General features: G+C 38.7%; 1 protein-coding gene across 8 annotated transcripts in view; it reads right to left on the bottom strand.

Annotated features, from left to right (window-relative positions):
- Nucleotides 1-1,829: 1,829 nt before the first annotated feature.
- The window catches only part of SYNE1 (spectrin repeat containing nuclear envelope protein 1), a 324,712-nt gene continuing 312,000 nt past the window's right edge, over nt 1,830-14,541 (bottom strand). For 4 of the 8 annotated variants that reach the window (XM_068938685.1, XM_068938686.1, XM_068938690.1 and 1 more), the window contains 6 exons: nt 13,775-13,975; nt 13,297-13,425; nt 12,566-12,778; nt 11,489-11,581; nt 9,637-9,695; nt 1,830-2,803 (listed from right to left, as the gene is read on the bottom strand). In XM_068938685.1, the coding sequence (XP_068794786.1) occupies nt 2,563-2,803; nt 9,637-9,695; nt 11,489-11,581; nt 12,566-12,778; nt 13,297-13,425; nt 13,775-13,975 (936 nt within the window). In that variant the 3' untranslated portion in view covers nt 1,830-2,562. Of the gene's footprint in view, nt 2,804-9,484; nt 9,601-9,636; nt 9,696-11,488; nt 11,582-12,565; nt 12,779-13,296; nt 13,426-13,774; nt 13,976-14,541 lie in introns of all 8 variants that reach the window. The other 4 variants (XM_068938684.1, XM_068938688.1, XM_068938689.1 and 1 more) reach the window with 2 other exon arrangements.

The raw sequence follows: 14,541 nt of genomic DNA, 5'->3' as shown, positions 1-14,541 counted from the left end.
ATTTATTGCATCTGATATCATTTTAAGTAGGATTCTTCTGTCCTTCGTACTCCGCTCTCCCCCCTTCTAAACAATTCCCTTCAAATCTCCCTGCCTTTCCCTCAATTTTTAAATAATATGAGAAATTTACACAGGTCTCACCTGTGACTTCTTGTCTGGCTCCTTCATCAGAGAGCTCTGACGATAAAATTGTTGGGCACTCGCATGCTATCTGCTCCTTTTTAGATAACATGTACTTCCATGAGATCACCAATATCTGACTGGAAAATAGGCCACAAAGGCAGCCTGAAATCCTTACTTCTTGCTAAATTGGTCTTTTTACTCTCAATAAGGCTTTCCTTTAACTGAAGGAAAAAAAACCCAAACCCGGCATACAATTAAGGCATACAATTAACCACCATGGACTGGCTGATGAAGGGACATCTAAAGTATGCAGAGACTAACAGGCTTTAGGTGCGTGAACTGCCAAATTATTAATGTAAGTGCATTGATTAACATCATTGACATAAATTATCTCACCATAGACAATGACATTAGAAAAGAGAGGAAATGTCAATGTTACGAATCAGTTAGACCTCTTACACGCAATAACTCATTTTGGTATCCCCAAAGAGTAATATTTATCTTTGTCTACTCAGAGTCAGTGATTATAGATACTAACCTAACGTAGAATAACAACTGAATAGCAATAAAGAAAACCATGCTTGGAAGAGAAGAGATACTTATGCCAGTCCAAGTCCTGGGTTTCAGACACCAAAAATACTTTTTTGCCATAAACCAGCCTTTTCAGGAAAATGTTTAAGAGACACCTCCACAATTCTGTGAAATGCAAGCTTTGTTTTGGCTCCTCCAATGGCTGCAGTTCCACTAGTAGTACTCTACCTCCGACAATTCTCCCCTCATAAAAGCTCAAATTATGGCATTCCAGAAAAGTAATCCTATGTAACAGCAACTAATGGACTTGCATTTTCTTGTGACTTTTTTGTTCTACTGCATAGGCCAATATATTCTACGTAAAAACACTTCACTTACAGGAAAAATTTACACTGTGTGTAATGGCTTTAAAAAACAAATAGAAAACTTACTAAAGAGCAGCAACGTAGGGCCATACTCTGTAGTTTTTCAAAATTGAAAAGAATCCTGTGTTGACCAAGTTCTGACTCATAAGCTGGGCAAAACATCTGCCACTGCTCAGATTGAAAGTTTTCTGTAATGCTTCTGGTAAGTTTATGAGTTTTCATCTTGTTCTGTTTTTCTGCTGTTTATGCCTACATTTTGGGCATATTCCACTGAACAACGCTAGCTATTGGTAAAGCATAAACATCCGTCTCAGTGCTAAGCTGCTATGGAAGTTGTTCAGAAGTTTCCAGTACACCCACAGAAAAGAGAGTCCACTTCAGTGCAGTCTGGCACAGTTGTTCAATTGTCAGGGCATGGGGTATGTGGGTGTACAAATATGGGTGCACACACACACACACACACACACACACACACACACACACACACACAAACAACGCACAGGAGAGAATGAACTTCAAGGAGCTGCTTGAAAAAAATCCACCTAAAATCACCGAATCATTAACTGAAAATAAAGACAGCTTTCAATGTCAGCACAACATACACAGATTCTTACTGTTTGTTAACAAGTTTGCAGAATCTTTTTGTTCCCACATATACCTTATATTGTTAATTTGTTACAGCATTTTTTATTTTAATTCTTTTTAGAACTGCAGCATTTTTATGGCTTGTATTTTTTTTTTTATACCATACATATCTCATTCTAAACGTAGAGGTTTTCATAGTTGTTATTAAAAAGCACATAGACAAAATATTTTATGGTATCTATAATAAATGCAAAGAAATCAATACAAACAAAACTTGGCTTAGCAAACTGTACATACATAAATATGTTCTTTGTTTTTCAACTTGACATTCAATATTTTTCCTCATAAAACCTTTCATGATCTTATTTATTACATCCATTTTTAAACCTTAAAAAAGTGCTTCTCAGATTTACACCTTGTGCATCCAAAGCAAAGGTTAGAACACCATGCCCGAAACAGAAACCATGGGGAATAATACATTGCCATACAAGATCCTTTAAAATTGTATGTTACAAATGCTCTAAAATTTCTTTAGCACTGGTTGTTTTGTATACTGTAGGTATTGAGAGGGAATTTAACAAAGACTGGCTAATGGCTCATTTAGAGGAGCGCATAGGAAAGGGTCTACAGTATAAAGTCCTTGGCTATGCATAGTAAAGGGCAATGACCTGGATATAAAGTGGCTAAAAGATCCAGAATGCTGGACAGAAAGACATTTCCGACACTCATTTCACATCCTCCTTCGTGCCAGGGATGCAAACGATGCAACTCAGATAATACATTGCGCGATTCGATACTGATACATCGATGCATTATTAGCTGAGTGCCAGTAGAGAACAGTATGGACACAGTGGCTACCGCAGAGAGCTAAAGCTGCCACGCTGAGTGCCGTAACACTTTAAAACAGGCCTTGCCTCCTGGCCCGCCCTCCACCAAGGTCGCCCGCCTTCTCGCAGCTTCATAACGGAGGGGGGCCGTTAGTATATTTGAGCATGGGATGGAAAGATCGGGCAAAATTATTGGACAGAGTACAGCTGTAGTCCTCCTCGGTCACTGGCACCAGGCAAGCCAGCCCAATCAGGAGCAGCAAGAGCAGCTGAAGGGGCAGAGCAGCTCGGAGGACCCTGAGGAAGAAGGACGAGTACTGCCACACCGGCCTGGCCTCAGAAGGGCAGGAACCTGAGCCACCTCTTGTGGACCTGGGGAAAGAAGATCAACAGGAGAACAAACTCAAACATTACTAGGGCGGATGTTGCTTCCTGGCAGCCAGCCTTCCCTGAGTGTTTGTTTTAGAATTACTATGGACTTTGGTTGACAAATAGCAGAGGTATTTTTTACCGCACATGCTATTTCCCCAGCACTCTTACAAGACCCTGTATTCCTAGATTGGATCGGAAAACACCAAAAAAATCACAAGTGAATGATCTCTGTGACAGTACAGCCCCTTCCTCAACTATGGAAAAGATTTTCCACTTAAAGCACTGTGCTCTTGAGAAGGGAAAAACAAAAGGTGGGCCGTACCTGTCACATATGTTCATTATAAACTGTCTAAAAAAGAAGCTTCCTTGTTTAAATTATCTATTGCATTTGGTTTGCAGAAGTTATCAAATTCATTTCATTTGGAATACTACAAATGCAATACGATACAGTTACATCAGTATTCAGTTAATGAAAACACCAACATTCAGGTAGCGGGGACTAATTTTCTCCAAAGTACAATGTATTCTGAATTTTGCACTGAATCAGCAACTAAAATCTCTTTGCTCAACTGACTGGATGCACTCACATTTTGAGTAACTTTCCCCCTTGTGTCTGTGAAGAGCTGTCATGGAATGACATGTTACACATCTATGGGGGAGGTGAGACCCAAGGCAAACATTTCTGAAGGAACACTTCAAATTAAGCGCACAAATCCAATCTACTTTTCAATAAAGGACAAATATACAAATGTCTCATTTCTGCTTTTGACTGAAACTGTCAGAGCTCTAATAAGTGGACGACAGATTTTGACATAAGTGGATCACTAAAAAGAGAGCTTCTACAAGTTACAGAGTGGTCTGAGTGTGCTAATTAAATGGCATGGAAAAGTGCACTAGCCAAAAAGCAGAAGAATTTAGAGCCTTCAAATCATTTGCGCCAAGAATTCTTCCATTAAGATTTTATGTCATCAATTTTGTTTTAGACATGGAAGTTGCTATAAAACATCTGCTTGGCAGCTACAGTTATGAAGCCCCAAAATATGATTTGCTAGGATTAAAGAGGTAACACATAAATATAGATTTAGTCTCAACTTGAAGGTGTAGGAGAGTACGCCTATAGGCTGATGTCAGGTGGTCCCCTAGGACAGCAAACAGGTGGCTACTGATTCCGTAGTGTCTCCCTCCTACCATCCCCTTGTGCTTTCTATCCAGTCTCCCAGATAAATCTGAATCTGTATGAGAAAGCATGCAAAAAACCAGAATGCCATCTTCAAAACTATACTAAGTTTCGCAAGGGTCGTCTTCCCAACATGGTGAGAAAGAAATTATTTCTACGGCTTGAAGCTGTTTCTACTGGCCTACTCATGTAAGTGTAGCAACCCATTATGAAGACCTCAAGAGAACCAGATAGATTTACTGGAATGACTAACAGATACATAAACACTCAAGTATGCTAAATGATTAACTTGACCTAAATATCCCAGGAAGGAGAGATGATCAAAACAAAAGATTGCACGTTGTTTGAATCCGCATTACTATAGCCCGGATGGAAAGCTGATTATTCTTGCATTATGTAAGATCATGTATTATAAAGAGCACACACTGAAAGGATATGGCACATTTAACAGCATCAGAGCATTCCATATTGAAGTTCAATTAGATCAGGACTTCTTCTGTCCAAGAATGTCAAGACGGGAAGTTAATGGGCTGAGGTAGGAACAAAGGGAACATGGAGTGCTTAATTACCTTCCAAGCATTTGATTGCACAGTCCACCTATTGACATGGCTCTCTTTGTACAAATGTTGTTAATCCCTATCAAAAAATGCTATACATAATCCCTATCAAAAAATGCTATACATCTGCAGCTAGTAAGTATTCCTTGCTAATCAGCAGAGTCTGAATTTTCTTCATCAACAGAAAGTTACTCTGGGACAACACTGGGTGTCTGAAGGGGAATTTCCAAGAAGCAGAATCAAAGCTATTCTTTTCCTATGGATGCGGTAGCACAATTCACCACTTTTTGTTCCATGTTTACTAAAAGAAAAGAGTGAAATTATGTGCAAACTGCATGGCTGCTCTCAACAGGGAACATAATAAATTTTCTTTCAAAAATTATAACAGTTCATGGAAAAGTATTTTAAAACACCTTTTCTGGAGTGAGGTAGGTGTTAAACAACAGTTTCTAAAACTGCATGGAAACAATTCAACAAGCAAATAATGAAACATTATGAAAATCTTCAGAGGGTGAATACTAAAAAGTTCAAGTGCTATACTGCCACTGTTTATTGCAGGTACTCCTGTATAATGGACATAATTGGCCGAAAAATGGAAAGCTCAGCTTAAAGTCTTTAATGGATTTGGTAAGGAGAGGTGGTTAAAAATATAGATTGCTAACAAAAAAAGGCCCACTGTTAATATAGGGCAGAGCTCCTATACGCCAGCTTTACTCCAGCAGAAGAAGGGAAAGCTGAAGTACCGTACACTATTTGGGGGAAAAATGTAATTTCTTTCTCTTGAGCTTGCATCTCTTGCTTTCTCTCTTCTGACTGCTCTAGTATTTGTCACACTAGCAGCTGTTTAAGGATGGAAAGAAGTAAGGCCACCTGTTACTCAGCCCATACACAATTCCTATTAACTAGATAAAGGGGAGGGCACAGCTGCGAACCGGGCCAACTGTAGGCTTCATCATGTCAAGAAATCTCATAAATGAACCTACAAAGTGCAAGCAATAGTAACCCTTACTTTGGGAGTCTGTAATGTCAGTGAAATTGAAACTCTTCCCTAAGCATTTCAGGAGAGGAGAAGCTATTGTATTTATCAGGCAATACATCAGACGGGCAATTGAACTTTAATTTCAGCTCAGATAAGTACTTTCATTTACAGATGACTAATCTTTATTTTATTTTTTGACAAGGAAAATATGGTGGAAGTAATCTATTTGGACAGCAGTAAACATCTGAAAGATTGTAACAGAAGAATTTATCATTTGAGCTGAGCTGACAGAAATAAATACAGTGAGTTTAGTGGGGAAGGAAGTGACAAATGGAATGCAGACAACAGGCTTCCATTGAAAGAGCAACTACTGGCCTAGCAGGATATTACTACTGGAGTTCATCAAGGATCAGTCTTGATTTGGTATCTTTATGAAAAGACTACAGCGCAAAGTATAGGAACAGCAAATTTCATCTGCATGATGACAGAAGTTGGAAATCGTTCCAAACACAAAATAGGATTGGCTTATCACATAGAAAGAAGTAGGTTATACCAAAGATCAGAAATAGGTTTAAAGAGTAGCTTATGAAGTTTAAAGTTACAGTAAGTAAGATAGTAATAAAAAATTCTGCTAGAAATTTGGAAGTTCTATGCTGAAGATAATGAAGAGAAAAATCTAGAGCTGTTATTTTACCCATGCTGGCCATGAGGTATTAATGGAATATAGCTGTGAAAAAGGACAAAAGCAACTTCAAGATATATTTCAGTTTGAGATTTACAGAAGAGAAAAGGGGTTTGTTCTAATGATGTTCTCCAAGGCACTAGTGAGACTGCATCTGGAGCAGTTTGTATCATTTTGGTTACCATGCTTCTGAAAGGTGAATTCAAATGTACACAGGCATGTTCAAGGAGTCAAAAAATATTCTCCTAGGAAAGGAGACAAAGAGCTGGGCTTATCAAAGTAAAACCTGAGAGGGACTCAAACCTTTGAAAATAGTGCAGAACAGACAGAAGGGAGGGAAAACAGCTGTTTAAATAAAGGAAGGGATAATGTTGGCATAAGAACAAATGACTGTATCTAACCATGAATATATTCAAGGTGGAAATGATTGTACTTTTTCACAGGCAGAGGAATGAAGTTTCCAGTAGACTTTTTGCCCCCACTACTTCTAAGATCTTAAGATGAAGCTTGCTGAAGTTATGAAGGAGACAGTATGCCGTTCTGCCAGTGAGAGCAGGCGATGACTCCTCCTGGTGACTTCAGAGACCTCTCTAGGAGCTACCTCGGTTGGCTGTGTCCTGACATCCCTTCTCTTCCTGCCTCTCAGCATCATATCACCCCAACCCCAAATGTGGCTTACCCTGCAAAGAAGATGAATATATCTATTTTACAGGCAGTTAAATATGAACTTTAAGTAACAGGCTCTAAGTGAGAGTGCCGGGCAGACCTGGGAGCACAGCCCTGGCGATTTGAGCCCAATCCTCGTCTTCGAACCACTTTGCGACAGTGACTGTCATTATGCAGCCAAAGCCAAAAGGTGTGCTGTGGCTTGGTTTGCTCCAGGAATGACAAGTGACCTTTCAACACCCACTAGTCATTTGGGGGAGGCTTGGAGAGAGCAGGAAATGGAGGTTGGCACTCTGGCGCCAAGACCTGAATAGAGCTGTTCAAGAGAGACAATGTAAACACCCCTAAGCAAATTGAACAATTATTTTAATCTTTTTAACATTTTAATCACTCCAGAAAACCCATAGGCACAGATCCAGGTGTGCACTTACGAGAGCTCTGTTAAACCTGATGAAGGAAGGGAAGGTGCTTCTTGGATTTGCTTTTCCCACTTAGCACACCATTGCTAATACCCCCTGACTGTGCGTTTAATGAAATCCACAGTGTAACATCTAGGTTAAGGTTGTACCTTAGCATCACATGGCATATGCTTGTCTTTTGCTATGATAATGGGAAAGACAAAGTGATATCAAGCTTATTATACACGAAACGCTGTCTCTCTAATTTTTAAATGAACTTTCTTCCACAACCTCCTACGTGATAAACATTTTAAAATTGACTTTAGTCCTCCTCTATACTGAACTCTAACAGGGTTTGCTGATCCAGTGCAAGATCAAACACAAAGTACTCTGATCAGAGGCATGTCAAAATATTAAAGAACACAGTGACAGCTTGTACTGCTTTATCAGTTAAAACCACATTATACATCAACCACAACCTGTCTGGCTTGCGCATTTGATTAAGTTTCCTATTCAGCAGTGACTCATTCGTATTCCATGCTTGTCTGAATGACAAATTGAACATTGTGTTGTACTGCTACAAGATGTGTTAATAAACAGTGCTGGAAAGACTTGATCTGAAAGCTGCCGCACCAATGCCACTGCTGGAAGAGAGGCTGATCTCCAAGCTGCAAAGCACTGCTAGATGCACTGTGAGCCAGCTGCTCACACCTATAACCAGAACCCTTCTCAAAAGGCTGGCAGAGGTGGTCTGAATGTACAGGAGAGCGGAAGAGCACATACGATATATTCTTTGAGTACAATGTTGATAGTGCAAGCATGCTGATCTGCCCAAGATATCCTCCATTCCTCGTAGGTGTTAACGGCTGCAGAGTAAGGCCCCACTCCTCCCCTTTCCCACTCCCTATGAGAAACAGAATGCCAAGCTTTATAGCAGACTGGAGTTGGAAAAATTAATTCTCATTCTCCATTAAACAGAAATATATAGTGTCCATGTCACCTACTTCCCATAAACAAGGCAGCTTGGCAGCTTCTTAGCACCAGTGGAAGCAGTGAAGGATATTCTACATGCTCTATCTGCTACATTGTATAGTTTTTTAAGTGTTTATATAAACATCTATACAGTAAGCACTTCTTTTGTCTTTATTTCACTCATATTTGAGATGATTTTTCTGAAAAAACCTTGATTTTGCTTACAGAAAGAATAATACACTCGAGGCATTTTTTTAGCTGCCTGATTATTGATCAATCACTGTATTAAAAGCCAGTGTTGCCCTCTTTCAAAGCTCAGATCTTTAACAAAAGTTATTTTTAAAATAAAGTAGTTCATTTTTGCTATAAAGAGAAGAAATAAGATTTAGGCTTAACTATAATAACAAAGATATTTTCCTCACACTTTTTGATTATTTTAGGTTCTTGTTGCAACACGTAAGATGGTGGAATAGCAAAGCACTTCTGCTTCATACATAATGGGTATATGTACACCTGTTCACTTACTTTTTTTTCACTTCATAACTCTACAGGCTTGTGAACTGATCAGTGAAAGAGTGAAGGGACACACATCACACTGACAACAACAGAGATGATGCAGAAGCACTGTTAGCTGCAGGGATGACAGGCTGCTGGAGATAAGGTGGAAAGCAAAAAGCTGTAGCTGCAAGTCTGCTCTCTACTGGACAGACAGAGATGGGGCAGTGCTGCTCCCAGAGCAATACATGGATGTAAGCACTCGGCAAGAGTCAGGTCAATGTTAGCACATTATATCGCAAGTCTTCTGACAGGGGGAGAGAAAGTGATCGCAAATTTTAAAACCCTCAAATTCTGACTTTTAATTTCGAGTCATAACTGCTGAAAACCCACAAACTGAACAAAACATTTCAAGGGAAAAAAAAAAAAAGAAAGAAAAGGGATGTTAGTATGTCTCATCCAGATCTGTGGGTTTTGTGAATTCTACAGTATAGCATTGGCCTATTACCTGCCTTAATTTAATATCTAGAGGTAAAGAGGATGATAAAAAGTGTTTGCCATGAACCTACTGGCATTTCTGCTAAATTATGCCAAAATGAAATAATCAATAAGCATCATGAGTGCAAATGCACACTCACAGTGATCAGGAGTATAAACTACAAATGTTAATTACATTCCTGGGAAGCAAAAGCTGCATGTTCCAAGGATTAACCAGTGTTTCTACTAACAAATAATTTGAAGTAATTGAGACCTACTTTTGCCAAACTAATAACAAAGGAAAGTTTTCAGACTTGTTTAAATCCTGGCCACTTGACAGAGTTGGTGGGGACAGACACCCATCACGGCCAATTTCCATCATCCTCTTGGGGTTCTAGAACAGAGTGCAGAAACCAGGAGAATTAGGTACCTGCTATGTGGACTGCTGACAGAGGGTCCAGGCTGTGAGAGACTACATTTGCCCCGTGGCTGTTTGCAATGAACAGGGGGTAAAGAAAGAAGAATGTTCAGTCCAGGCAAATAAAGACAAGCTACTGATGAAATTAAATTAAAAGTGCAGCAAAGGAAACATAAAAAAAAAAAAAAAATCAAATGAAGTGACCAATACCCATGAACCAAGGAAACTGGCTTTTCTTTGCATCTAGTTGAGTATGAAAGTGACTGGAACATACACAGTGAACTCGAAAATAACATTTGTAGTCATTACATTTATAAACAGTAGCTCTGGATTTAAAAAAACAGTAGAAATTTAGCTCAAATAATTTCTAATACGAAATAGAAATTGAACTGAATATGGGACAATATAAATACTGCAAAATGTAACTGCAGCAAAATTAGTATTCTCAAGAAAAAAAATAAAAGGTCCAGGTGCTTCCTTTTAGAAGCTTGGCCTCTTGTACACCTCCCTCCCACAATTTTGAAGGCCAAATAACTGTAGGTGCATTCCTGCACTCACAACTATTTGCTAGAATATTTAATGCAGTTAGATGATTATCAATCTGATTGGATTTTTGGTATTAGTATTTATTTATTTAGCATCGGTGTATTTGGCACTGAAATTCTAAGCAATGTCACTTCAGTCTCCAAAACTGTGGGCACAAAAAACAGAAGTTTGAAAACCAGACGCCAAGGAATCATACATTGTGGACAAAAATGAAAAAAAAGTAGTCATGTACATAAACGCTAACATATTAGAGATAGACAAATGCATATTAAAATGTCAAGATGAAACCTATTATAATTCTACATACTCTTTTAGCCAAAGTTTTTTATGGTAAGATACTTTTCCATTTCCTGTAATGGTCAGGCATCCTCCAGTTTAATCTTCTGTGATAGCAGAGCTTTTATTACTAATTTAACTCTAAATTTAAAAGATGAAAGCATTGACCTCAGGAATAAAATATACAGGTTTATATTCTTTCTCCCTTTGAAAAGCCAGTGTTCCTTTACATTCTAATACTAGCATCTAAAAGGAAACTAGTGAATGTAAAAAAAAGAAAAAAAATCAATTTCAAGAGCCATAAAGTTTATCAAGACAGAACTCAGAGGCTTTACAAAAAGTGGACATGGAAAAAATTGACTGTTTTAAGAACTAAGGAAAAAGGTAAACTAATCAACCAATAGAATTGCAGAAAAAGACAAAATAATTGCAGTTCCATTCTGGGCTCAGAGTATGGAAGCGTTACGTACTAGGCATGTATTGCTACATTTCTTGAATTTTGTGCCAGCGATGTAAACAGACAACACCAGAGCTGCGATCGTAGCCATTGATTAGGTCCTGTTCAACTAGCTGTTTCAAACAATGTTTTATGCCCTTCAGCTCTATTTAGCCATTCATCCAAAGTCTCAATAAGACTATCTGTAACCTTCACCAGAAATGAAGAAGAAATACTTATTGAGATTCCTGATGAAGGCTCTGAAGAGAAGGCCAAACAGAAACGGAGAACTGATTACAGCAGACAAGACCAGACTTTGGGATGCTGCCATCACTAGAGCAAAATACAAGAGACACGACATGCCGTATCACGGTAAACCAACCACACTAACAGCCCTGGTTTTAGAGAGTATTTACCAGTTCTAATTTCATGCAGGATGGGATATGCAGCAGGGCTGGGGAAAGCAGCTGTGTTTTTTTTCTTGGTTTATGCCATTTCCTTTCCTATCAAGTGAGAAGGTGGGCCTCCTTCCAGCTGGCTAAAACTACTGTAGACATCTAGAGTTCCCACCCAGGAGGTGGCAGAAAGTGTATGGCAGGAAATTACCGTTCTCTGTCTGCTTGGAGTGCTTCTTCCAGATACAGGACTCACTGAGCCTGATGTGTCCAATTCATCAGCAGACGACCACGAGGACAAATCCTAAAGTTCAGAAGGAATGGAGCTCAGAAAGGCAGCAACTAGCTGTTGAGGTAAACAAACTCAAAAACCCCCCAAGCCCTAGAGTGAAATACCAGCAAAGTTAATTCCCAAGAAAGTAAAATACAACAGTTAAATTTTGTTAGTAATTTTATAAAGTTAAATCGTTACATGTTTTCTCTGTGAGCCCTGATGGAAAAGAAAAGCAAAAAAGTAGTTAAAACATTATTGCTTTACATGAAACAATTTCTGGCAAAGTCAATACAGGAAAAAATACTTGCTCTATAGTTCCTCTAAGAGGTGGGTACCACCAAGGTTTTACTAATACAGGCAAAAACCCACTAGTAGAAGTGAAGATCTGAAATCTCCTGCTTTATACGCTGGGTTGGTCCAAGATTTGAAAAAAATGGTGGAGATTGAAACCAATGGAAAATGTTGAAATCTTTAGCTTACATCTGCTACAGTCAGTGAAGATATATGTATAACTCCCTCTAAAATACCCTCAGGTACAAGATCATTTGAAAAGATTTGGAACACAGCTCAAAGCTCAGAAGGCACAATGAGAGACTTTTTAGCCTATTAAAGGGTTTATGTTACGTCTTTTCTTTCAGCACAGTGAGTATCATCTCCCTTTCCAGTGACAACTGACACACTACTAATTTTTGATACTGCAACTAGAATAATTAGCCCATACACTTGGCCAGTTGACTGAATCCGTAATGGCAATATAAACAAACCAAAACATTCAATTCCTCTTGCTATACCAAAAAAAAAAAAAGTACTGAATAAAAAGAAAAATAAACATATTACAAAGGAGATATTTACGTTATGAAGTGCAAGGTTACTTCATGATATTCAAGATTACAAGTGTATTGTCTTAATAAGTATCGTAAACAAGACAAGCAAGGCACTGATTGGAGAAAGATGGTCAGAGGAATGGAAAATGTGTGCCTAACAAATGGCAAGGAACAAAAAGAGATGACTTACCAGTTGACTACTTGAAATGTCTAGAATTTTCTCTAGATCTTTTATGTGATGTGTGACCTCTTTCAAAAGAAGCTTCAGTCTATTTCCAATGACATGTACTTTTTCTTTGGCTTCAAGGCAGTCCTTGCCTTCAGCATGGACTAGCAATTGGCAGGACATATCTTGCAGTGATGCCACCTTCAACTGAGACTCCAGTAGTTCACGTCTGATTTGCTATTGCCAAGGCAAGCACCAGAAGTTTTTTATTGAAATTATTTTTGCAACAAATGGAACAAAGCTAAAACTCTCAAAAATGGACTTTTGAAATTAACAAAATGGAAAGGCTAAGGAAAAGAGGAGCAATAAAAATGTCTAGTCCTGAGAAAATGTAACTAAAACGTTTAATTCGTCACTTGAAATGTGAGGAACAGCCGGTAGTTCATTCCGTAATTGTTTAACATCCTTGATGCTCAGCAAGTTCCCACCAAAAACAAACTTTCTAAAACACTAAACAGAATGAAATGACAAGATGGACAGCAGCCTAGCTGTTGCCTATGAGGTTTTCAGTCATTAGTTTTGCTACTGACAGGAGTGATTGGCATCTTCCACCAAACTTAAATTAGTTCCTGACCTTAGTCCCACAGCTGTTGTATGTTAGCACACAATATACAACACTAGCCCTCAAGAAAAAAAATAAACCTGATTCACTGTTTTTCTCATGACAGGACAGAAGGGGATGATTATAGTCCTACCACTAGAAGGCGGTGATGATCCTGCAGAGTTTCTGAGTCCAGGTTTGGATTGACGGGCACAATCTCATTTTTCCTTCTGTCAATATTCTCTAACCAGAGAAGCAACCCGTGGCTCATTTCATGGAAATCCTGTAAGTGATGAACAATGTTTTTTAAAATGCAGCAGAAAATTCCAGTCAAATTTAGGTTTTTAGTTTATCCTATGATGAGTCCTACTGGCTAAATGACATAGTTTCTAATGAAGTGTAGAATAGCAGATTAGAACACTATTCCAGATACGACAAGTTCAGAAGACCCTGGGCTTGAAAAATATGCTTCAAGTAGCACAAGCATACCCCTTCAGAAATCATTTTGTGAAAGCTGTATTTCAGTTCACATGAACAAGATTCACCTTGAATAATAAGCACACCAGATGATGATATAGATTACATCTTTGGTATGTGGGATGCTGATAATTTCAAATAAGTGTAATACAGACCTGGCACTGCATTAATGCATCCTGCAGTGAGCAGCGCCACTCTTCGATCATACTGCATACACGTTCCCAGCACATGTTCATCTGAGACAGACGCTCTTGAAGCTTCTTGCTCTCTTCGCTGTCAGACTGAGTGAATTCTGAGCTGCACAGATTGATGGATAAGATGATCGCCTTGCGGTTATCAATCGCTTTCTGCAGCTCCTTGATGATAAGACAAAGAGAGATGGGGGGAAGAAAGAGATGAAATAATTGGTAAGAACCAAACAGAGCAGACACCAAAGAGAATGCAGTGATTTGCCATCAGCAACTGCAGAATGGTACCTTACTGTACTAGTCTCTTTGCCTTGGACAGGAGATTTCTGTGGTTAACTCTGCGATAACACCACAAATGTTCACTCTTTAACATCTACTAAAATTTTACTGTGAACATAAACTAGAACATGCCAATTAAACTTTTAAAGTCTTAAAAGCCTGAAGTCACAGTTGAATTTTAAAGATCAGAAGAACTAGCTCATGCTTCAGATATTTTAAAGACAGGGAGGGCCCAGGAAAATTTAAAGAGATGCAGGGCAATCGTACTATAGCTCACAATAAAACTTTTGTCCTCACTTCTCAGTTTTGCTGATAAACATAAAAAGCAGCATGTTTTGCAAGTGGAAACTGCTGTCAACAGTATTTTAAAATAAAAGCTTTTACTGAGGGAAAAGAAAACACACAAAGAATATAAACAGCTTACTACAATTTATAGAAGCAGGACGTGTATATAA

This window comes from Struthio camelus, chromosome 3 (assembly GCF_040807025.1).
Source record: "Struthio camelus isolate bStrCam1 chromosome 3, bStrCam1.hap1, whole genome shotgun sequence".
Taxonomy (NCBI): Eukaryota; Metazoa; Chordata; class Aves; order Struthioniformes; family Struthionidae; genus Struthio; species Struthio camelus.
The sequence above is the reverse complement of the archived record's forward strand: the minus strand, read 5'-3'. Positions and strand labels throughout refer to the sequence as shown.